The sequence below is a fragment of the Balaenoptera physalus genome (assembly GCF_965194825.1).
Source record: "Balaenoptera physalus genome assembly, chromosome: 8".
Classification (NCBI taxonomy): domain Eukaryota; kingdom Metazoa; phylum Chordata; class Mammalia; order Artiodactyla; family Balaenopteridae; genus Balaenoptera; species Balaenoptera physalus.
The window spans coordinates 82049805-82075825 of record NC_138887.1 but is presented as its reverse complement, the minus strand read 5'-3'; the positions used below and the strand labels follow the sequence as shown (position 1 = coordinate 82075825).

The 26021-nt window shown below is 35.3% G+C and overlaps 1 protein-coding gene and 1 long non-coding RNA gene across 4 annotated transcripts in view; both read right to left on the bottom strand.

Moving 5' to 3' along the window:
* SEPTIN7 (septin 7) overlaps nucleotides 1-26021 on the bottom strand; it is a gene marked incomplete at its 5' end in the record, with an annotated part of 112003 nt that overhangs the window by 6329 nt on the left and 79653 nt on the right. For 2 of the 3 annotated variants that reach the window (XM_082472011.1, XM_082472010.1), the window contains 4 exons: nucleotides 6387-6522; nucleotides 19357-19482; nucleotides 23851-23902; nucleotides 25333-25429. In XM_082472011.1, coding sequence (XP_082328137.1) covers nucleotides 6387-6522; nucleotides 19357-19482; nucleotides 23851-23902; nucleotides 25333-25429 — 411 coding nt within the window. Of the gene's footprint in view, nucleotides 1-6386; nucleotides 6523-9038; nucleotides 9060-19356; nucleotides 19483-23850; nucleotides 23903-25332; nucleotides 25430-26021 lie in introns of all 3 variants that reach the window. The other variant, XM_082472009.1, reaches the window with a different exon arrangement.
* On the bottom strand, nucleotides 15522-19350 carry LOC309665624. Its single transcript, XR_014266587.1, has 2 exons — nucleotides 17974-19350; nucleotides 15522-17901 (listed from the first exon to the last, which is right to left on the bottom strand). It is a non-coding gene; the product is annotated as an uncharacterized lncRNA (long non-coding RNA).

The following is a 26021-nucleotide window of genomic DNA, read 5'->3' as shown; positions in this document are numbered from 1 at the left end:
AAATGGGAATAGGAACATACATATCGATAATTACCTTAAATGTAAATGGATTTAATGCTCCCACCAAAAGACACAGGCTGGCTGAATGGATACAAAAACAAGACCCATATATATGCTGTCTACAAGAGACCCACTTCAGACCTAGAGACACATACAGACTGAAAGTGAGGGGATGGAAAAAGATATTCCATGCAAATGGAAATCAAAAGAAAGCTGGAGTAGCAATTCTCATATCAGACAAAATAGACTTTAAAATAAAGACTATTACAAGAGACAAAGTAGGACACTATATAATGATCAAGGGATCGATCCAAGAGGACGGTATAACAATTGTAAATATTTATGCACCCAACATAGGAGCACCTCAATACATAAGGCAAATACTAACAGCCATAAAAGGGGAAATCGACAGCAACACAATCATAGTAGGGGACTTTAACAACCCACTTTCACCAATGGACAGATCATCCAAAATGAAAATAAATAAGGAAACACAAGCTTTAAATCATACATTAAACAAGATGGACTTAATTGATATTTATAGGACATTCCACCCCAAAACAAAAGAATACACATTTTTCTCAAGTGCTCATGGAACATTCTCCAGGATAGATCATATCTTGGGTCACAAATCAAGCCTTGGTAAATTTAAGAAAACTGAAATCGTATCAAGTATCTTTTCCGACCATAATGCTATGAGACTAGATATCAATTACAGGAAAAGATCTGTAAAAAATACAAACACATGGAGGCTACACAATACACTGCTTAATAACGACGTGATCACTGAAGAAATCAAAGGGGACATCAAAAAATACCTAGAAACAAATGACAATGGAGACACGACGACCCAAAACCTATGGGAGGCAGCACAAGCAGTGCTAAGAGGGAAGTTTATAGCAATACAAGCCTACCTCAAGAAACAGGAAACACCTCGAATAAACAACCTAACCTTGCACCTGAAGCAATCAGAGAAAGAAGAACAAAAAAACCCCAAAGCTAGCAGAAGAAAAGAAATCATAAAGATCAGATCAGAAATAAATGAAAAAGAAATGAAGGAAACAATAGCAAAAATCAATGAAACTAAAAGCTGGTTCTTTGAGAAGATAAACAAAATTGATAAACCATTAGCCAGACTCATCAAGAGAAAAAGGGAGAAGACTCAAATCAATAGAATTAGAAATGAAAAAGGAGAAGTAACCACTGACACTGCAGAAATACAAACGATCAAGAGAGATTACTACAAGCAACTCTATGCCAATAAAATGGACAACCTGGAAGAAATGGACAGATTCTTAGAAATGCACAACCTACTGAGACTGAACCAGGAAGAAATAGAAAATATGAACAGACCAATCACAAGCACTGAAATTGAAACTGTGATTAAAAATCTTCCAACAAACAAAAGCCCAGGACCAGATGGCTTCACTGGCGAATTCTATCAAACATTTAGAGAAGAGCTAACACCTATCCTTCTCAAACTCTTCCAAAATATTGCAGAGGGAGGAACACTCCCCAACTCATTCTACGAGGCCACCATCACCCTGATACCAAAACCAGACAAAGATGTCACAAAGAAAGAAAACTACAGGCCAATATCACTGATGAACATAGATGCAAAAATCCTCAACAAAATACTAGCAAACAGAATCCAACAGCACATTAAAAGGATCATACACCATGATCAAGTGGGGTTTATCCCAGGAATGCAAGGATTCTTCAATATACGCAAATCAATCAACGTGATACACCATATTAACAAACTGAAGGAGAAAAACCATATGATCATCTCAATAGATGCAGAGAAATCTTTCGACAAAATTCAACACCCATTAATGATAAAAGCCCTGCAGAAAGTAGGCATAGAGGGAACTTACCTCAAAATAATAAAGGCCATATATGACAAACCCACAGCCAACACTGTCCTCAATGGTGAAAAACTGAAACCATTTCCACTAAGATCAGGAACACGACAAGGCTGTCCACTCTCACCACTATTATTCAACATAGTTTTGGAAGTCTTAGCCACAGAAACCAGAGAAGAAAAAGAAATAAAAGGAATCCAAATCGGAAAAGAAGAAGTAAAGCTGTCACTGTTTGCAGATGACATGATACTATACATAGAGAATCCTAAAGATGCTACCAGAAAACTACTAGAGCTAATCAATGAATTTGGTAAAGTAGCAGGATACAAAATTAATGCACAGAAATCTCTTGCATTTCTATACACTAATGATGAAAAATCTGAAAGTGAAATTAAGAAAACACTCCCGTTTACCATTGCAACAAAAAGAATAAAATATCTAGGAATAAACCTACCTAAGGAGACAAAAGACCTGTATGCAGAAAATTATAAGACACTGATGAAAGAAATTAAAGATGATACAAATAGATGGAGAGATATACCATGTTCTTGGATTGGAAGAATCAACATTGTGAAAATGACTATACTACCCAAAGCAATCTACAGATTCAATGCAATCCCTATCAAACTACCAATGGCATTTTTCACAGAACTAGAACAAATAATTTCACAGTTTGTATGGAAACACAAAAGACCCTGAATAGCCAAAGCAATCTTGAGAACGAAAAATGGAGCTGGAGGAATCAGGCTCCGTGACTTCAGACTTTATTACAAAGCTACAGTAATCAAGATAGTTTGGTACTGGCACAAAAACAGAAATATAGATCAATGGAACAGGATAGAAAGCCCAGAGATAAACCCATGCACATATGGTCACCTTATCTTTGATAAAGGAGGCAAGCATATACAGTGGAGAAAAGACAGCCTCTTCAATAAGTGGTGCTGGGAAAATTGGACAGATACATGTAAAAGTATGAAATTAGAACACTCCCTAACACCATACACAAAAATAAACTCAAAATGGATTAAAGACCTAAGTGTAAGGCCAGACACTATCAAACTCTTAGAGGAAAACATAGGCAGAACACTCTATGACATAAATCACAGCAAGATTCTTTTTGACCCACCTCCTAGAGAAATGGAAATAAAAACACAAATAAACAAATGGGACCTAATGAAACTTAAAAGCTTTTGCACAGCAAAGGAAACCATAAACAAGACCAAAAGACAACCCTCAGAATGGGAGAAAATATTTGCAAATGAAGCAACTGACAAAGGATTAATCTCCAAGATTTACAAGCAGCTCATGAAGCTCAATAACAAAAAAACGAACAACCCAATCCAAAAATGGGCAGAAGACCTAAATAGACAGTTCTCCAAAGAAGATATACAGATTGCCAACAGACACATGAAAGAATGCTCAACATCATTAATCATTAGAGAAATGCAAATCAAAACTACAATGAGATATCATCTCACACCGGTCAGAATGGCCATCCTCAAAAAATCTAGAAACAATAAATGCTGGAGAGGGTGTGGAGGAAAGGGAACACTCTTGCACTGTTGGTGGGAATGTAAATTGATACAGCCACTGTGGAGAACAGTATGGAGGTTCCTTAAAAAACTACAAATAGAACTACCATACGACCCAGCAATCCCACTACTGGGCATATACCCTGAGAAAACCAGAGTTCAAAAAGAGTCATGTACCACAATGTTCATTGCAGCTCTATTTACAATAGCCAGGACATGGAAGCAACCTAAGTGTCCATCATTGGATGAATGGATAAAGAAGATGTGGCACATATATACAATGGAATATTACTCAGCCATAAAAAGAAACGAAATGGAGGTATTTGTAATGAAGTGGATGGAGTTAGAGTCTGTCATACAGAGTGAAGTAAGTCAGAAAGAGAAAAACAAGTACCATATGCTAACACATATATATGGAATCTAAGGAAAAAAAAAAGGCCATGAAGAACCTAGTGGCAAGATGGGAATAAAGACACAGACCTACTAGAGAATGGACTTGAGGATATGGGGAGGGGGAGGGGTGAGATGTGACAGGGTGAGAGAGTGTCATGGACATATATACACTACCAAATGTAAAATAGATAGCTAGTGGGAAGCAGCCGCATGGCACAGGGAGATCAGCTCGGTGCTCTGTGACCACCTAGAGGGGTGGGATGGGGAGGGTGGGAGGGAGGGAGATGCAAGAGGGAAGAGATATGGGAACGTATGTATATGTATAACTGATTCACTTTGTTATAAAGCAGAAACTAACACACCATTGTAAAGCAATTATACTTCAATAAAGATGTTAAAAAAAAAAACAAAAAACTCCTGGGCTGCCTAAGGTAGCACCTATAACCAAACACATTACTATTTTTTGCAGTGAAGTATATAAATATTCACATCAAGTGGGATAAAACTATTAGTTCTATGTCTGGTTTTGCAGTTTTCTGAAATCGTGGATACATGATTGTGGACTTGTCTAGCGATTAAGAACAAAGTTAAGTGTATTCAAATAATGGCTTACAGTTATGCAGCATAGACTAAGTTAATTTATCTTTCCTCTCATGTAAAAAAGGGAAATGGACAATAATACCCATCTTGAAGGGCTGTGGTATGAATTAAATGACATAATCCATGAATGCGCCTGATACGCTGTGCTGCTGGATATTAGCAACTGTGCCCCAAACAAATATTTCTAGCACTTGAGGAAAAACAGTATTAAACAAGGTTAAATAGCTTTCTTCACCTATATATTTACATACTTATATGGCTTACTGAATTAGGAGAAACTTGGTCCAGATCTCTTTACAGGTCCTTTTAATGTTAATAAAGATTCTATCCTTCAAAGAGCAGTTAAGGTTCGGAAAACTCTGTTTTCACCATTCACAGTAATCGTAAAAACTCTCAAAGGGTTCTATAACTACAGTTTTATAATTATTTGTTTATAACATTTACTCTTAGGAGCAGGCCCTAAAATATGTCTATACCAAATGTAAATTCAACTCCTTTTAGATTTTCATCATAATCTAAGTGTGGAGATAATGCAGACTGTTGATTACTCCTGTTTCTATTCACCTTCTGATAGGGATTTTCCAGATCATTTATTAATTAGTGAAGGAGTAGAGACTCGGATGGATAGATTTAATAAAAAGCTAATTAATAAAAAAGACTAAACTTAATCTCCTAAATGTCATCTTAATAACAGATGCCAGGGATGCTAGTTCTGCAGTGCTTGGTAGTCTTAGACCAGGAGGAGCTATTCTGTATCCCCACTGAATTAAGCATATGATAAATATAACAACAGTGAAAGTTTTTTTTAATAAGAGATTACATGAAAAGCCCAGTGATTTAAGAGAAATCTAATGTGGAATAGAAACATTTCCTCAAAATTACTGAATACTTTACTCCATGCATTCCATCTACTCAATGGATCAGAGTACTTTTGGTTATGTATTTAGTCAAAGAAGGTTTATGTATTTTATGCAGTAATTCATTACAAAAGCAAAGAGACCAACTGTAAGGATCTAACAGACTAGATCAGAGTCTCCTTTTAATATATTTAAACACAAATATTATTATATTAGTGGAGCCACATATAAACACAGGGATCTCACTGAATTTTATCGTTAAAAGTAATTTTAAAAGTATTTCATATTAATGTCATCCCATATATTTAAAAGTAATTTTCAGCACAATGATAATAAATCTGTGCTGAGAAATTATACTGAAATTGTTGATTTATTTTGTGTTTACCTTGAGTTTCTTCTACTGCTCTTGGACATCAAGCCAACTACTTACTGTATAGGTGCTTGTGTTAGTGTGTTTTTTTCTCCATCTTTTATTTCTTATCACTTATTGAAGGACATGTCTTCATGATCTTTTTGATTAATAGGAACTAAATATATGCCTCAACATCTAGAGAGATTCCAAGGTAGTATATCAGCTTGCTGGAATGCTTTGTCACTACCCTACCTGATTTTTGTAACAGTGGGAATTACGTTGACACTATATTACAAATAAGGCCCAACTCATTTATAAAAATCACATTTCTTCATTTCTTCCTCTGTCTCTAATTTACCCTGGCATGCCTATAGTTTAACTAAGGTTCTTTCTTTTTCATTCATATGCAAATAAGTCTGTTCTATTATTATTACCCTAACACTAGTTTTTATTCTTACATCCACCCAAAACTCTGATCTTTACTTTTCTTATATTGACTAGATGGAATGGCTTATAATTTCATTTCTTATTACTTGTTAATTATAGCTAATAAAATTTATTGTAAGTTTTCTACTATGTCTTCTTACCAAGTATGCTTGTATTCAAGTACATATTAAAATATATATTATTGTAAACATAGTGCTTGCTTTTATTTTTCCATTTTATTATGTTAGCGTATTATATTTTAAAAAATCTGGAGAAAGGTTATATTATCTATGAATTTTATTAAAGATATTTTTTAAAGGAATACTGTGCCTGTAAAAGGTGAAAATATTAGGTTGATTACCTCAGCTTCAGAGTCCTTCAGTTTTTGAACTTTTTCTTTGACCTTCATCTCAAACACCTGCTCCATCTCCATCTCCATCTTCTTCATCTTAGCTACATGCTCCCTTCTTTCTTCTTCCATTTGTGCAAGAGGGCTCCTGTGAACATTAAAGATAATCATTAAATGTCTAAAAATGAAAAGTGTAATACAAAACTCTGAAACAGTGATGAAAACAAATGAGCTGCTGTGTGCCATTACTAAATTCTCTGTTTTTTGAAAATAAGTTTCAAAATAATTTTTCAATTATTCTGACACCACCTTAAATGACATGGAACACAGATTTGAAGTTTTATATATGAACATGTTAAAAATTCTTTAGAAACTTTTAAAATTTATAAATATTTACAATTTAGAACTTCTTTCCATGAAGTTTCATAGCTAAACTTGAAAATCTCTAGTGAATAATTATTATGAAAATAGATCTACCAAAGGCAACTCTTAGCAGAATGTTTCTCTAAACCTAATGCATATCAAATCTAAAGATAATATATAAAATAAACTGTAGAAGGAAAATGGAAAGGACACATTCCCTAAATACATTCTTAGAAAGGAAAACTAGAAGAAAATTACTTAATTTTGTATTTTAAACAAAATTTTAATGTGAAAAAAGGTACTGAGTTAATGAAGTCAATACATGTAGAATACTTTTAAGTTCTACAATTTTCCAAGTGTTATAATCTCTCCTTTTAGACGACTACTGACATCACAATAATTCAAACCTATTTTGGTTACTGAATTGATATGCTAGAAAAAACTACCAGGCAATACCTAGAACACTCTTTGTTTAGGCAAGCTGAGTATTTCTAGGCCACTTAATGTAATTTTAATGCTCTTGAAAAATTCATTCCACCTATGTCAAATATTTTAGTGTCTTAAGTTTTAAAGATGGTCAGTGATCACACACACATGAGAGAGAGAGAGAGAGAGAGAGAGAGAGCAAAGAAGCAAATGAATATCTTGGCATTTTTGAAATGCCAAATAATAGACACCAGCACAGTTAAATAAAAGTAGTTCACTCTATTGACATTAAACTCCACAGACTCAAATTTCTGCACAATTTTGTTCAAAATTTTCATGTTGAAAAATACTACAAATGAGCTTTATGTGAAGGCTAGTATATTTACAGACACAAGAGAATGCCGAAGTATCAGTAACCTATTACAGCCCCAGGGAGGAAAGAAAGGTGGGCTCTGTGGCTTTCACGATCTCTAAAAACAATTCAATACACTGGGACAACTTAAAAGAGGGAGGCCCTTTTATGACTTTATTGATAAAACATGTTTATTTTGCCTCCACAAAAACAGGCTTTGACCATTTAATTGTACATATTAAATTGGTGAACTTTATCTGAATAAAGTGGTTAAAAAGTTAAATCATGGCTTAAAAACAAAGTCAGGCTTTGTATTTTATCCATAACTTCAAGGCTAGTCACTTTAATCCTGATTTGACACACTCTTGATTATGGTGACTTCTCTCCTTACAAGGCTGAGTATTTTGACCATTACAACACTGTTCTTCCCTCTCAAGGAGGAGGACAAGAGAGCAAGATGGAAAATATTAAATGAGCAACAGGACAGAAAGAACACTGGCTACTGATTTTTCTTAGCAAAAAGGAAGGACAAAGATGTGATGTACTGTTGTGACCAAAAGGATTTGTTTTTGCAGTTAGTGTAAGTTAGAACAAAACGTTACTTAACTAAAAGATATTCCTTCACCAAAAGAAAACTTACAAACCTTCAGTATGTCTTAACAATTAAACAATTAATCAGAAGTTCTGAAAATGAAAATAAACCAAACATTAACTTAGAAGAAGAATCAACATTCAAAAAGTGAGGTAAACTGAAATAAATTTTAAAGTGTAAATATCCTTATTTCATTAAAAGCCAATAAGGCCCTTCATATTAATATATTTCTCATCTTTATGGCAGGTGTTTTTAATATAGGGGCCTCGGATCTCTTGGGCATTGTGTCAATGAATGCCCTGAAATGACATACCAAATAAATGTGTGTTTGTGTTGTGTATTCATGCAAGCATTATTCCAGTGAGAGGGTTCAAAGCTTTTGTTTGATTTCTGTAAAACTCACTTCTGCCACTCCCCAAAGCATTTTTAGGCTCTAGAAAAAAAAATACTCTAATAACGATTTATGAATTGGCAGTCTTAAATAACTGAAACTATGTTTAAGCAACTTAGATTATCCAACAATACTGCTGCAATTTGAAACAAATAAATATATTGTAAACAAATTATAAAAAACTAGAAATTAAAAAAATAAATTCGAATTCACACAGAATTGAGATTTTAAATATATACTCTTACTTATAATAACCTATCTATAAAATGCTCATTTAATTTCATCCTTGGGAGGAATAAGGCAATCCATATAAATGTAAAGAATCTGCAGTATAATTTGCACATGAAAAGGCTACCACCTTACCAAGAGTAAACACTGTCATCTAGATTATTATTTAGATAACTCTTGGGGGAAAATAGAAGACTGCAGAGAAACATGCTATGATGTTTTGATATTTGCTTTTAAATTCAAAATTTAAATATTAAAAATCTTCACATACTAAAACTGCTTATGTCTTTGGAAAAACAAATAACCACTTACATGCCTTCAACTGTGTCATATCTAAAAGAACAAAAAATACAGAGACTTAGCACACTTAAAGTAAACCACACTAAAAGCAGCAACTAAAGGCAAATCCACAGATTTCACAATATAAGTATGTGCCCTAAAACAAAAGTTTATGGCCAAATTTGTTAAAGCTAGTTAATTTCTTTTCCAAATTCTGTCAGTAATCCCTATACCAAATCATTATGAAAATAAATAGGCTGTGCGATTATCTTCTGACAGCCTGCTCAAATTTCTAAACTTATTTAAATATGTATACTTTCAAAGAAATTTGCAATATTTCACATTTGAGATACTTCAAGCTTTTCAGCCTTGTAAAAATACTTGACTCCTTAACCAAATGAAGTGATATTCCAGTATTATAAGAAAATGGTTACATGTATCTAAAATGAATTTTTGGAAGCCTCTCACCAGTCAAAATGATGTTTCAAATCTAATTTTTAAATTAATTAGCACCCCAATTCTAGTCATTTTTATTAAAGTGATATTTAGAAAACTGTAACACAAAATTGTGCTTATAATGTAGAAAATACAGGAAAAAGGATCACTTTTTAAAAAATTAATTCTATTTTTTATACAGCAGGTTCTTATTAGTTATCTATTTTATACATATTAGTGTATATATGTCAATCCCAACCTCCCAATTCATCCCACCACCACCACCACCCCGCCACTTTCCCCCCTGGTGTCCATACGTTTGTTCTCTACATCTGTGTCTCTATTTCTGCCCTACAAACTGGTTCATGTGCACCATTTTTCTAGGTTCCGCATATATGCATTAATATACGATATTTGTTTTTCTCTTTCTGACTTACTTCACCCTGTACAACAGTCTCTAGATCCATCCACGTCTCTACAAATGACACAATTTCATTCCTTTTTATGGCTGAGTAATATTCCATTGTATATTTGTACCACATCTTCTTTATCCATTGGTCTGTCGATGGGAATTTAGGTTGTTTCCATGACCTGGCTACTGTAAATAGTGCTGCAATGAACTGGGGTGCATGTGTCTTTTTGCTTTATGGTTTTCTCTGGGTATATGCCCAGTAGTGGGATTGCTGGGTCATATGGTAATTTTATTTTTAGTTTTTTAAGGAACCTCCATACTGTTCTACATAGTGACTGTATCAATTTACATTCCCACCAACAGTGCAAGAGGGTTCCCTTTTCTCCACACCCTCTCCAGCATTTGTTGTTTGTAGATTTTCTGATGATGCCCATTCTAACTGGTGTGAGGTGATACCTCACTGTAGTTCTGATTTGCATTTCTCTAATAATTAGTGATGTTGAGCAGCTTTTCATGTGCTTCTTGGCCATCTGAATGTCTTCTTTGGAGAAATGTCTATTTAGGTCTTCTGCCTATTTTTGGATTGGGTTTTTTTTTTATATTGAGCTGCATGAGTTGTTTATATATTTTGGAGATCAATCCTTTGTCTGTCGATTCGTTTGCAAATATTTTCTCCCATTATGAGGGTTGTCTTTTTGTCTTGTTTGTAGTTTCCTTTGCTTTGCAAATGCTTTTTTTATTAGGTCCCATTTGTTTATTTTTGTTTTTATTTTCATTACTCTAGGAGGTGGATCAAAAAAGATCTTGCTGTGATGTATGTCAAAGAGTGTTCTTCCTATGTTTTCTTTCCTCTAAGAGTTTTAGTGTCCAGTCTTACATTTAGGCCTCTAATCCATTTTGAGTTTATTTTTGTGTATGGTGTTAGGGAGTGTTCTACTTTCATTCTTCTACATGTAGCTGTCCAGTTTTCCCAGCACCACTTATTGAAGAGACTGTCTTTTCTCCATTGTATATCCTTGCCTCCTTTGTCATAGATTAGTTGACCATAGGTGCGTGGGTTTATCTCTGGGTTTTCTATCCTGTTCCATTGATCTATATTTCTGTTTTTGTGCCAGCACCATATCGTCTTGATTACTGTAGCTTTGTAGTATAGTCTGAAGTCAGGGAGTCTGGTTCCTCCAGCTCTGTTTTTTTTCCCTCAAGATTGCTTTGGCTATTCGGGGTCTTTTGTGTCTCCATACAAATTTTAAGATTTTTTGTTCTAGTTCTGTAAAAAATGCCATTGGTAATTTGATAGGGATTGTACTGAGTCTGTAGATTGCTTTGGGTAGTATAGTCATCTTCACAATATTGATTCTTCCAATCTAAGAACATGGTATATCTCTCCATCTGTTTGTGTCATCTTTGATCTCTTTCATCAGTGTCTTATAGTTTTCTGAGTACAGGTCTTTTACCTCCTTTTGTAGGTTTATTCCTAGGTATTTTATACTTTTTGTTGCGATGGTGAATGGGACTGTTTCCTTAATTTCTCTTTCTGATCTTTCATTGTTAGTGTATAGGAATGCAAGAAATTTCTGTGCGTTAATTTTGTATCCTGCAACTTTACCAAATTCATTGATTAGCTCTAGTAGTTTTCTGGTGGCATCTTTAGGATTCTCTATGTATAGTACCATGTCATCTGCAAACAGCGACAGTTTTACTTCTTCTTTTCCAATTTGTATTCCTTTTATTTCTTTTTCTTCTCTGATTGCCGTGGCTAGAACTTCCAAAACTATGTTGAATAATAGTGGTGAGAGTGGACATCCTTGTCTCATTCCTGATCTTAGAGGAAATGTTTTCAGTTTTTCACCATTGAGAATGATGTTTGCTGTGGGTTTGTCGTATATGGTCTTTATTATGGTGAAGTAGGTTCCCTCTATGCCCACTTTCTGGAGAATTTTTATAATAAATGGGTGTTGAATTTTCTCAAAAGCTTTTTCTGCATCTATTGAGATTATCATACAGTTTTTATTCTTCAATTTGTTAATATGGTATATCACATTGATTGATTTGCATATATTGAAGAATCCTTGCCTCTCTGGGATAAATCCCACTTGATCATGGTGTATGATCCTGGAAAAAGGATCACTTTTTGTCGTCACATTTTTCTTTTCAAATGAAAGTTTTTTTATTAGGTGACTAGAAAAAGCATTTAAATTATATCACTACCTGCCTGCTTTTTAATGAAAACTCTTCTTCACACACGTAGATAAGCTAAAGCTTACAAACTTAAACTTGTCAGAGAAATTTAAAGCGACTCAGTCAAAAAAAATGAAAAGACCTGGTAAAAAATTTTTTTTAAAAAAGGCTACAATATAACCTGAACAGCACATTAAATCCCCAAAGATATAACTTAGCTCCTTTTAGGGATCTATTCAAGGGGTGACAGTTCCTGAAAGCCACCAGATGACTTACCCTTTTCATGTGACCAACAATAGAATCACAGCAAGGACCACACTTAAGGGTGACCCAGTAAGGCCCTACTGTGGTTGTCTTACATGACCCACATTTTGAGTGTAATGGAAAGACAACCACATTTCATTTAAATTACGCGTGGTCTTTCCTGAAGAACTCATTAAGCAAGTACATTTACATATTTTTGCTTCAGTGGTGTGGTAGGTCACTATGTATACAGACATGTAGCAATTTTCATACAAAATTTTCCAAAGGAATTTCACTTAAAATAAGAATTTCAAAGAGCAACAAAAATTTCCAAACATTCTGGGAAACAACTGTTACCAGCATTTTATTTTGCCAAGTGAGAGTGTTAAAACTAAACGTAAATAAAACAATACTATCATTATATATTCATGAAAGGACACACGAACAAGAGTAAAAGATATAACTGAATAAATTATTTTTTTTTGGAAAAACTTGGGACAAATTTCAGAAAATTGTCTTTATATCTCTTTAGATCAATGAAAACTTTGTCATGTACCAAAAGAGTTCTGAGGATTAGCCTTTAGAAACCTGTGTTTTCAGTCATTAATAGGAATTCAGTTATCCATAGAGTTTTCCCAAGACTACAGATGGAGAAGGTTGTAGAAAACAAAAATAAAATTAATATATGGGAAAGAGGTAACTCCAACTTGACCACCTCAATAAAGCAGAACAGATATAGAAATAAAGTGAGTCACACAAGTTTTTTGGCTTCTCAGGGCATATAGAAGTTATGTTTACACTACACTGTAGTCTATTAGATGTGCAGCAGCATTATGTCTTAGAAAACAATGTATATACCTTAATTTAAAAATATGTTATTGCTGAAGAATGCCAACCATCATCTAGCCTTAAGTGAGTCATAGTAGGAACATCAAAGATCACTGATTACAGATCAACATAACAAATATAATAATAATAAAGTTTAAAACAGCAGTCCCCAACCCTTTCAGCACCAGGGACCGGTTTTGTGGAAGACAGTTTTTCCACAGACTTGGTGGTGGTTGGGGGGGTTGTTCAGGTGGTAATGCGAGCAATGGGGAGTGATGGGGAGCAGCAGATGAAGCTTCACTTGCCCGCCGCTCACCTCCTGCTGTGCGGCCTAGTTCCTAACAGGCCATGGACCAATACCAGTCCGCGGCCCGGGGGTTGGGGAACCCTGGTTTAAAACATTGCGAGATATGGAAATATGTATGGAAATATGTTAATATAAATGTTTCAGACATTACATGAAATTTCTAAAAATCTTGTATGTTCTGGTATAATGTTATAAGTAATAATCCTAGTTATTACTTTAAAATGTATATGTCAGAAATAAAAAAAAAACATTGCGAGAATTACCAATGTAACACAGAGACATGAAGAAAGCAACTGCCGGTGGGAAAATGGCAAAGACAGATTTGCTTGATGCAGTATGCCACAAACCTTCAATTTGTAAAAAACACATTATCTGCGAAGTGTAATACAGCAAAGTGCAATAAAACAAGGTATGCCTGTAAAAGATGTAAGGAAGACCACGAAGGAAGAAGCAAGTAAAACTTTAAAAAAGCATGTTGAACAAAAAAGGATACCCCTCCCCTTATTGGGGATTACTTTAAGAGATCTGCAATCTTGACATGGTTAATTCTCCACTTTCCTTTACAATTTTGTTGAATCTCTTTTAATTTGGAACCTGACCTCCCTTTCTGTTACTTCTAACCATCCTCCACCCTCCGGACAGGGGTGGGCAAGATATACTCTCCCTGAGGAAAACAGATGACTTGATATTTTCTTTGCCAGACACAAGTAATACCTGAACAGCTGCTAAGAATAGAGCTCACTTTTCCAGACTCCAGCCTTGAGACAAATCAGTATTTGATGAGACAAGCTCAGCTATGTTTCAGATTTTAACCATATAATCTAAATCTTGGGTTTTGTCCCCAGCTTTACTGAGATATAATTGACATATAATATTGTCTCAGTTTAAGGTATACAATGTGATGTCGAGGACCACTAACATAACAGAAAGGCACATTTTCAAACATATAAACCAAATACCAAATATTTTTATTTTTAACCCATGGTTCAGTACACTCTACAGTCCATCCAAAACTGGCTCCGAAAATTAAATATAAGATAAATTAATCTACTTTATGCTTAACATTAAAAAAAGTTAACTTATATACTAAAACCAAGTGTAATTAGCACTCTATGGAGCGTACACTGCCAGACAAAGGTTAATGTAACTATAAATATTAAATAGATGTATATCTGTATATGTATGTATATGTCTATATATTGTATAAGAACGATTAAAAAACACAGGTCTGGGCTTCCCTGGTGGCACAGAGGTCAAGAATCTGCCTGCCGGGCTTCCCTGGTGGCGCAGTGGTTGAGAATCTGCCTGCCAATGCAGGGGGCACGGGTTCGAGCCCTGGTCTGGGAAGATCCCATATGCCACAGGGCAACTAGGCCCGTGAGCCACAGTTACTGAGCCTGCGCGTCTGGAGCCTGTGCTTCGCAACGAGAGAGGCCACGATAGTGAGAAGCCCGCGCACCGCGATGAAGAGTGGCCCCCGCTTGCCGCAACTAGAGAAAGCCCTAGCACAGAAACGAAGACCCAACATAGCAACCAATCAATCAATAAAAAAAATAAATCTTAAAAGCAGAAACCTACCATTAAAAAAAAAAAAAAAAAAAAGAATCTGCCTGCCAATGCAGGGGACAAGGGTTCGAGCCCTGGTCCAGGAAGATCCCACATGCCGTGGAGCAACTAAGCCCGTGTGCCACAACTACTGAGCCCGCGTGCCACAACTACTGAAGCCCGCGTGCCTACAGCCCGTGCTCCACAACAAGAGAAGCCACCGCAATGAGAAGTCCACACACACCGCAACGAAGAGTAGCCCCCACTCGCCGCAACTAGAGAAAGCCTGTGCCCAGCAATGAAGACCCAATGCAGCCAAAAATAATAAATAAATAAATTAAAAAAAAAAAAAGGAAACACAGGTCCATCAGCAATCAGGTGAATAAATGACCTTATTCTCAAGTTTATTTCTTTCTCAAATTCCCTGCAGATGCTGTTTAGAGACCATACGAAGTAATAAAGAAAGTGATAAAATGACCACTTTTTTTTTTTTTTAAAGCACCAAAGTTCAGTGGTCTTCAAACTGAGGTCTCTATTTATATGAAGAGAGTTACTTGAGTCTGTGCAGTTTTTTTTTTTTAATTTATTGTATTTATTTATTTATGGCTGTGTTGGGTCCTCGTTTCTGTGTGAGGGCTTTCTCTAGTTGTGGCAAGCGGGGGCCACTCTTCATCGCGGTGCGCGGGCCTCTCACCACCGCGGCTTCACTTGTTGCGGAGCACAGGCTCCAGACGCGCAGGCTCAGTAACTGTGGCTCACGGGCCTAGTTGCTCCGCGGCATGTGGGATCCTCCCAGACCAGGGCTCGAACCCGTGTCCCCTGCATTGGCAGGCAGATTCTCAACCACTGCGCCACCAGGGAAGCCCAAGTCTGTGCAGTTTTAAGAGAATCAATTTCCAGATCCTCAACTTCCATACAAAGTTTTGCCTAAAGTGATCTATCTGAAAATTTCCAAGTTAACAGATAGTCCGTTTCTCACATGACAGAAGAAAGACCTACTCCTTCTTACTTATCCCTTACTAAGGTACACTGTACCTGAAGGTATGAAAACCTCCAGGTGACAAGAGAGAAGTCTCTTTCAATGATTAATCAAACACTATAACATAAACCTGTAAGAGTGTATCTCCAAGTATTAAACATGTTTCTATTAAGGGCATGGTGTGGTGTTAGGTGTTAGAAACATGGTATTTGGGTCCCTGTCAGGATGCTCTGAATTAAGATATATAGCAAAGGGAGGTGGCTGGAGAACTGGCAATTTCTGTTTAATGACTCTACCTTTTCCACTCTGAGCTCCCTGAAACCTCAATCTCTCCGTGCCACCATTATCAAAGGATGCATTGCTAGGGAGAAAAAAGTCCCATGGGAGCAATACAAATAGAACATCAATAAGAAGCCCAGACTCACATTTGCTTACTTTACGTATTTAAATATTAGCCATTCTTTTCAGTTATCTGTGGATGGGTCCATAGCTATATAGAAAGGCACCTTACATTGGCTAAAGCACCATAAATTGCTGGTACCGATTTTTTTTTTTCCCAAAAATTCAACTGGAATGAACAGCTAACATTTTCAAGACCAATATTAGATACAATCAAAGGATAAAAATTCCAAGTGACTTCTTTCAGATTCAGTATGTATCATTCAATAAAGTAGTAAAAACCTAATTTAACAAATCATATATCAATACCTGTTCTAATTACAACCATTCCCCAGTTGGTTCAATCTTCAAAAATATTTATTTTTCTATTACTTAAAGTAAAATTAAATAATATACTAACTCCTGGGGCAATCTGCTTTTTAGCAGTACAAACTTTTTTATTATTTTCATAGGCAAAGTTTAGACATGATTCATCTCATTAAGAAATACATTTCCAATAGAATCCTACTTTTCATGTTTTCACCTGGGTTATAGTTTAACTCAAGTAATCCACACTAGAATTCTGTATATGCAGAAGAATTTTTAACAACACTATAAGGTTCACTATTTTTCTCTGAATTACCTTACCTGCATCCAACAGTAAAAAATATCCCAATCGCACTATTTTAAAAGCCTTAAATTCAAACTATGGAAAAAAAAATTCCTTATTTCTAGCACATTACAAATGTTTAAAAGAAAAAAATCGAACATTAAGTGCATACACTTAATGTATGCATTTAATGAAAGATATGTACTGACAGTACATTTTGCTTTAACATATTATAAAATTACCAGTGGCTTTAATTGTGTATGTTTTTCTTTTAAACAGTTAAAAAGTCCATAAACTAGTGAAATGCATTTAAAATGGATTCAATTTTATGAACAGTATTCACTATGATGGATCTTTATATTTCTGTGCTAAATAATAGTTGTTTGATACAAATTCTGCTAAAAAGAAATAGATTAAAAACGTTGCCTTTTTTCATGCACTGAACCTTACCTCAAGTAGAATCTTGTATTTTAAATACTAAAAAAAATCAATTTTTAAAATAGCAGTAGTAAATTCCTAGAAGTCAGTGTTTTGCAAAGCATGCGTTACTCATCACTTATATCGAAACCATCAAGGGTTAAAAAAAAAAAAAAGGACGGGGGAGCGTGGATTCCCTGGCGGTCCAGTGGTTAGGACTCCACACTTCCACTGCAGGGGGCATGGGTTCAATCCCTGGCTGGGGAGCTAAGATCCCATGTGCTGTGTGGCATGGCCAAAAAAAACCCCCAAAAAACAAAAAATCATCTAGGGTGCTCATCAAAAATACAAACTCTCAGGCCCATCCCACGTGTACTGAATCAGAATCTCTTGCTAATGACTGAGTCTAGAAATTTACCTTTTTACCAATTACTCTGGGACTTCCCTGGTGGCACAGTGGTTAAGAATCCGCCTGCCAATGCAGGCGACTCGGGTTCAAGCCCTGGTCCGGGAAGATCTCACATGCCGTGGAGCAACTAAGCCCGTGCACCACAACTACTGAGCCTGCGCTCTAGAGCCCGCGTGCCACAACTACTGAGCCTGCGCTCTAGAGCCCGTGCACCACAACTACTGAGCCTGCACTAGAGAGCCCATGCTCTGCAATGAGAAGCCACCCACTGCAACGAAGAGCAGCCCCCACTCTCTGCAACTAGAGAAAGTCAGAGTGCAGCAACGAAGACCCAACGCAGCCAAAAATAAATAAATAAATTAAAAAAAAAAAAAAGCAATTGCTCTCGGGAGATCTCTAAAGCCAGAAAATCTAGAAACTGATCAATAAAGTTCCTCAAATAAGCACGCTAATAATAGTGTAAGAAGAAATTAAAAATTAAGAAAGAGATTAGGGGCTATAACCCAAACATCATGAAGAAAATAAACACAGAGTTAGGTCCAAGATCAGTTTTAAAAGAGAACTGCTTGTGACTCTGCCAATGATTATTAATGCTTTGTGCACTTTCTTATGGAATTTAGGGCCACTGCGGAGACATAACTAAAAAAGCAAAAAGGAACATTTTTCTCTTCCATTATAAGGAATGCTGACCACTATAACACAGTATTGCTACTTTGAGAACTTGCTTCCCTTATTATTTATTATGCAGAAGATCCTTCAGGATTATCCTCTAATAGCATCAATACATAACACCTGGCTAAAAATGTGCATACATTGTTAAAATGGTTTTTGTAATACTTACGGTCTTCAACAACCCCAAATAAAGGAAAAACAGGGCACAGACATGGTTACCAAGTCTATACCAGCTAACTCACCAGCCTCCTCACACATCTCTTTTCCCTACACCATCATAAAACCACATCTTGAAGATACTAGCTCGGGTGGGTGATGCTATACACTCAGGAGTCACTCACACCACTCTAACAACCAACAGAAGAAATCCAAACTCCAGCTAATTTACTCCCTGGAAATACACAACAGGAATAGAAAAGGTAACCAAGACTACAATAATTAAACGTTCCTTTTGTTTGGTCCTGTCCCTTATTTCTATATAATCTTCTAGTAAATACTCTGCTTCCAAAATGGTTTATTTTAAAAAGACATAATAAAAGGTAGAAGCTCTATGTTTAGTCTCCTTAAAGAGACTATGGGATGTTTATCTTAAGAGTAAAATGGGTTTAAGGGTTACTTGGTAGAAACTGTTCTCTTCCCTTAAAAAAAAAAAATGCTGAAGGAGCTATTTGATTTCTAATTGGGGATCTATTAAATGTGTTACGTAGATTATTAAGATGATGGCAAAGACCAGAAGAAAATGCATGGCTCTTTCACTTAAGGAACAAGGTTATAAAACTACACTTCCTCCAACAAAGCTTGACAATATAAATTTGGCTGTTGTACCTAAAGAACATTATCCCAATTTTCTATTGAGTAGCCAAGAGGAATGTGATGAAACAATACGATTATTTACTACATAAATAATACCTTTTCTGGAGGAAACAATGTATACTTACTTAGTAAGCTGCCCTTTATTCTTGTTATTATCAACTCCATTATAAGTCACAGCTGCCAGTTTTCTGCTCCGGTAGTTCTCATAGTGTACATTATTAGTGACATCTTTCAAGTCCTGCATGTGTGTTCTGTCATAAATAAATGAACATCAAGAGTTTGTTTCTATTAAGAAAGCTTTGGTGTAAATTCAAAATTTTAGCAAAACAAAAATGTCAGACTTAAAATGAGCAAAAGACTATTCTTAAGGAAGATGGCATTCATCTGTCTTCATTCACATGTAAGGCAGAGTAAGACACAATGAGCTAACTTGACACCAATGGAAAATTAGGTTCCAAATGAAAGTTTAGGAGCATAAATCTTCTCAAAGCAGTTACTAAAGAATGACATTTCTAGAGAAGAGTATTTACCTTTTTAGTATATATTTTATTTTACTAGAGAAGGAAAAGTAGATTAGCTCCTACTAAAGTTCACAAATCAAAAGAAATTGCTTTCCTTTTAGCAATATTATTAATATTTGAGTTTTTATTCAGGTAATACATAGGGACACTTTAGATCACATATCAAGTTGGATGCAAACGGGAGAATTTTAATTTTGAGTAAATTTCTGTTTATTCAAATTGTCCAGTAAATGCGGTATTTTGGTTAAATGAATGTCTTCTTATAGCGTATCTATCATACATAAAGTCAATCCATAGGAGACAACTATACAATACATGAGACATTTCATCATTCCTTAATGTTTCAAGATGCTAAAAGACTCCCTGAGCTGCTCTATGGTATCCTTTACCAATGCAGCAGTGTTTTTGGATATACGTGGTGTGGGAGTACTCTGTATCATTTGATCTTCCTTTTTCTCATCATCCATTCCTGCACCTGCAATCCCCCATCTTTCATCTCCACCACTTTACCAAAATCCCCTTATGGGAGACAAACATAAAGGTGTTACTCTGTATTTATTCTTCCTGATATCCAGGAAACAGTTACTACTACTTTCCCTTTTGTAAACAGAATGTGATGTTCAATTACTCTGATTCACCTAGTATTGGACATTTCCATGCAGTTTTCTGATAGTTTAACTCCTCCTATTTCTAAGACTGGGTTCTCCACAAGCCTCATCTCCCTTTATACTCTGTCCCTTGATGAATATATCCTCTCTATGGCCACTAGAGTTACACCTAAAGCTCTATCCTTCTGTACTTCAGTCAAGTCAGACAGTTCCTTACTCCTAGCGTATCCAATGACTGGGACTGAATAGTTCATGCTAATTTGTCACTGACTCTCAAACTTCAGAATTCTACTGCTTTGGGAGCTCTCTTTGCAGTCTCGAAGTCAAACCACTCTAACCCAGGACAACTTTCTCCTTGGCTGTCAGTCATTTTTTTGGTACCAGTATATGTTATAGGTGACACCACATAGCGTTTTCAACTATATTGTAAACACCCCCTTTTACAAAAAACATGCCATCACCTTTTGTACTCTTGCCACAGGTAGCACATAATGGGCCCTTTAAAAAGAACTGATTTGAAGCTGAGTTATGATAAACACTGTTGACTTTCTAGAATTACTGTTATCAGTTTCTCTAAGCAGAGAATAATAACTGTGCCAATATGAAACAATCTTCTTGTAATTTTTAAATATTATATATTATCTCATCAATGAATCACTGAAAAATAACTAAAGGACCTGAGGTAAAGTACTTTAGTAGCTGAAATACAAGATGTATAAAATAAAAATAAGGTGGACTTATTAACTAGTTGTTAAACTATTTTTGTTAATGTCATCAACATTTTAGATAGTGAAATATTTTTCCCTTTCACTAAAATAACTTTCTTTATGATTACCTGCTTCTGGTATTTTTCAGGATATAAAAGTCTCTATTTGCACTTATTTAAATATTTTACTTTATCCTTTTAAAAATCAACCCGTTCCTCCACTCTGAAAATAATTAATTATATAGTTTTCTCCACAGTTACCAGAATTTATTCATCTTTTCCACTTCCTATTGCTGATAACAAAGCACTCTCTTCTCTCCTTTTGTTTTCCTTCTCTATTTGATTTCTGCACTGTCCATTGCCACACTCTGAAACTATTTTTATCAAGTTTTCCTCTTTCCATTGTCTTCCTTGGTTTGCCTGCAACAGCTAGTTCTCTTAATTAGCAAAGTGACACAGCTTTGAACTTGAATCTTTCTTAGAAGCAACCACTACTCCTAAATTTAACCTGCAGGATTTCAATTACTTGGAACTTACAGACATATGGAACACTGGCATTGATATTTCCTTTATGTATTTATTAAACATCCACTAGGTGCCTTTATCATAAAGACATGAGCTACATAATACATACATCTTTCTCATCTCTCCTCCGAACTTAAAAGGAAAAGCAATAAAGTAAAATATTCCTAAGCTTACCATTTTCAAAGCATACTTATCAAGGATGTTTTACACATCTCAAAGACTATAAATGAAAAATTGTGTTAAGAAGCCAAATGAACATCTAGCTTAAGTGAACATTTATGCCTTAGGAAAGAAAAACAAGTGTGCTAAATCAAATTTAACAAATAAATGAATTTTTTATTAAGCAAAATTGCCTAATCATCTACCTCAAGGAGCTGAAGCCAGTATCTTCATCCTACTTGTTAAAAATGTTAAGTAGGACCACTCCCAATCCCACAAATAAACATTTAAGGACTGTATTTATCCTAATCCATCTTAAGGCATCTATTTCCATGAATCTCTTCCTATCTGACCCACTCCATGATAACATACCACTTACCACTTACTCTGAGTTTCTTTAATACATGTAAGCAACCTCATCACAGCACACATCTACTTATATATTACATAATTTTAGAATTTTTTATATATTCATACATGTATGATTGTCCTGTTGCTTGCCTGTACTAAATCTTCCTGCAGGAATGGTCCTTCCTGCTTATAATGCTTCCATACTAGTGAGTCCCACTCACCAGATGTCACTGTGTACCTTCAAATGTTCAAAGTCTAGCTTCTGACTCAGTAACTAGCCTTCCTTTCTATAGTATTTTAGGTATATAGGCAATTATTGATTGCATATTTAAAAAACACATAAGACAAAGTTATAGAATATCATTGTGTCAGGCACTAGGCAAGTAGCATAGATCTAAAATTGAAGAAAAGAATAAAATCAGAGGGAATGTACTGGCAATTAATACTTATGAAACATTCCTTACATATATAATGTCATAAGAGATTATTAGTTCTTCTGAAGTCACATCTTAAAAATGGAAGTGAAAGGAAAGAGTTCGTAACAGAACCTGAAGTGTTGTATTCTCAAAACCAAGAGATGACCACCCTTTCATATGCATTTGCTCTTCTCCCACTGTGTAAGGCATGGCAACCCCAATGGCTGAATTAACTCCGTCATCCACTTTCTACCAAAACACCTTGTCATGAGCTCTTTTGAGAAAAACCAATTACATGGCAATCTCTTTGATTTCAAAATTCACTTTCACCTCTTGTATATTTCTTGAGGTAGCAGTTTGACTCATATTTTCCCCCATTTTTAAGAATGATCTTATTCTTGTTCCATGATTTCCAATTATCATCAATATGCATGTTACTACTTCAACATAGCTAAAGAGATTCCTGTGTTTTGGGAAAGTGGATAGTATGAAAATGAACAGACACCAACTTAAGATGGCCATCCAAAACTGGAGGTTGAAGAGAATAGTACATAGTGAGGGTCTGGAGAAGCAAGCAACATGAGAGAGGAGAGAAGTAGCAAAAGGGTATGCAATGGCATGAGAAAGGGATTTATCTCAGCATGAAAACACTGAGGTTCATTTTGATCCCCTTTCTGTTCCTTTCCCACTTATGTCTCTGGTTCTTTTCAATTTTTTCTTCAGGATTTCCTCTCTGCTATTGATTTTCTAATTCAGGTCCTGGTCCTCTAATCAGAAAAACCTCAATGTCCTGTTCTCACATGCTTTCCTTCTCTTTCATCAGCTGCACAAGGTACAATTTAGGAGTAATGTTTTCCCTCCTGGGAGGAAGATCAGTTTTGTTCACAGTGTTTCAGTAACAAAAACGCTCCACTCACCAGCTACCAAGCTATGTATTTTTAAATATTCAAAGTCAAGTTTTTGACCCAAAACTTAGCCTTCCCTTCCACAGTTTTCACATTAAAGAAGAGCAAAAGCCTGTTCCTTTCCACTTTCCATTGCTCTTTCAGTATTAAACCTTAACACAAAGTATAATGATCAAGAGACCCATTTTCCTATATATCCCTAGCCACACAGCCTATTTTGTATTTTTGCTCTTAACTTCAAAACCTTGGCAAAATAACCCAAGCTGTCTCCATGCAGTGCTTACTGCAGTACTTACTTCAGTGCGAGAATTAAGATACCACTTTAAATTAGCTAAATTTATAGAAGACAAAAAGTTAAATCTGTCTAACTCTAATTTTATTTAGGGAAAGAAAAAATTTATGTTATTTTCATCATTACTCACACTTACCTTATCAACATATTTCTTAGAATTGTAAAATCACAATGTTCACCATTTTCAACTATAAAAAAAAAAAATAGATCACATACATTATTTCCACTAAACCCAGTCTTTTCAAAGGAAACTGGGTGTTAACAACAATGAGAGAATATGCAAAATAGCTTAGATCAATTTTTCATTAAGATTTAACACTGTAACATAGTACTTAATTTAAGGGCACATCAGACGACTGTACTATATTACTTTATTGTAGTTTAATCCTCAATGATAAAATATAAACCTAACAAATGAGCTCTCCAAAAGCAAACAATTCTGACATTTTGAAAGAGGACTTCATGTATTTCTCTTTATTGGTTGAAAATATATTTATTCCATAATAAAACGCATTTAAAAAGTTCAGTGTTGGGGATGAGCAGGGGATCACTTTAGAAAAACCTCCCTAAGGTAACCAAAATGAAAACTTGAGCCAAGAACATTAAGGTTCTTTATTTTTTAAAAATGTATCACTAAAAGAACACTCTTTGGTGGGGGAGGTACCTAAAACTAAAGATACAAAGCAATTTCTTCTGTGCGTATTTCTAAGGGTTGTACTAGTTCTAAAGCCTCAGCTCAGCAACTGAAGGTTACATGGCGATGACAGAGCTGGGAATGAGCAGAGTATCACTGGTCGGGAAAGTCACTGATAACAACAGTAACTTGGAAAATATTCTAAAAACTACAGAATTTTTCAAAGTAATACCAACAAATAGAACAATCATGACTCAAATCTTGATTCCAAGTGACTATAACACAGAAGATTAAATATTAGTAAAACCAGTATAATAAACACAAATTTGGGGAAACATGTCTATTGCCAAGAAGGCTTGTTGAGAATTGATGCTATAACTAAGATTTTATTGTTGTTTAACACTCCTTAAAAAATTAGTAGAGGATCACTTAATAATGAAATTTTTTTGCTCTAAAGATGTGATGCCAAAAAAGGTGACTTCTGTCCTGAGGAAAAGAAACTGTGAATGTTTTAATTGAGCTTCTGACAGTTGTTCTCATGCTTGAGGGTCCCAGGCCCATCTGAGACTCAGATAAAAGTGACAGGCCTTGTCTCCAAAATTGTTCTCAATTTCAGAAGGTTTATTAGATCCCTTGGAAGCAATCTTTGGTCCCCACGTAAAGAACTCCTGCATTATAAGAGTTTTCAAACAAAAAAACAGGAATAGACTAAATGGTGAGGCAGAGGTGGGAGGGTGGGTACTGACAAGTGGCTTCTAAAGTACTACACCTTTAAGATTTAACACATACTTGCCTGACTTAGTAGGACACAAGGTCTGAGAAACTTGAGGAAATGAGACTCAATGAAACTGAATTCAGAACTATCTTTGAAAATCTAGACTATATCAATGCAGTATGCATATCATACTACTTACTATAAATATAAATATTTTTAATCACATTTGTGAGATCTTATAGAAAGCCATTCACTGAAGAAAACCTTACCTTCAGCAACACCCCAAGGATACTGCCTTCCTCTGACCCTTTTGCCATTAACTTCAATGATAGTATTACTACCTACCACAGCAAGAGGTAAACGGTCCTATAAAACAAAGTACTCTTGTTCAAATATATCTCTGTAGTCCTCACAAATTCAAGAATAAAGAAGTTACATTACTCAACAGATTAGCAAAAAAAATTATTACCCCGACAGTTTCTGCATTCATTTTTATAGGCCATTCAATTACTATTTAGTAAGATGCCATTATATGGCATTGCCACCAATGTAAACAATAAATAAAATATTTTCACTGAAAATTTAAGAATACTAAGGCATATGCTGATCAAATTATTTGTTAAAACATCATTCCAAAAAGAAGCTGCCCCCTATTGGAAAAATTAAAAAGGATAAAAAATATATTAGCAGTTAGAGGAAAAAAATGAGGCTTGTGGCTAGCTTGCCTACCTGATCACAAACCAACCCTAACAGCCCTGGAGGCAGAGAATGCCATTAATCAGTACATCATTTTTAGGTCCAGGGTACTTAGGAAACCACTATAATTTAAAAATACAGAAAATTATGTCGGTATGGATTTTTGGTTGATTCTTATGAAAGGACAAAAGAAAACATATTTTTGGCTCTTAAAACAAAGATTAAGCATAACAGTGCTTAAGAACAAATCCTTTCCCTTCTT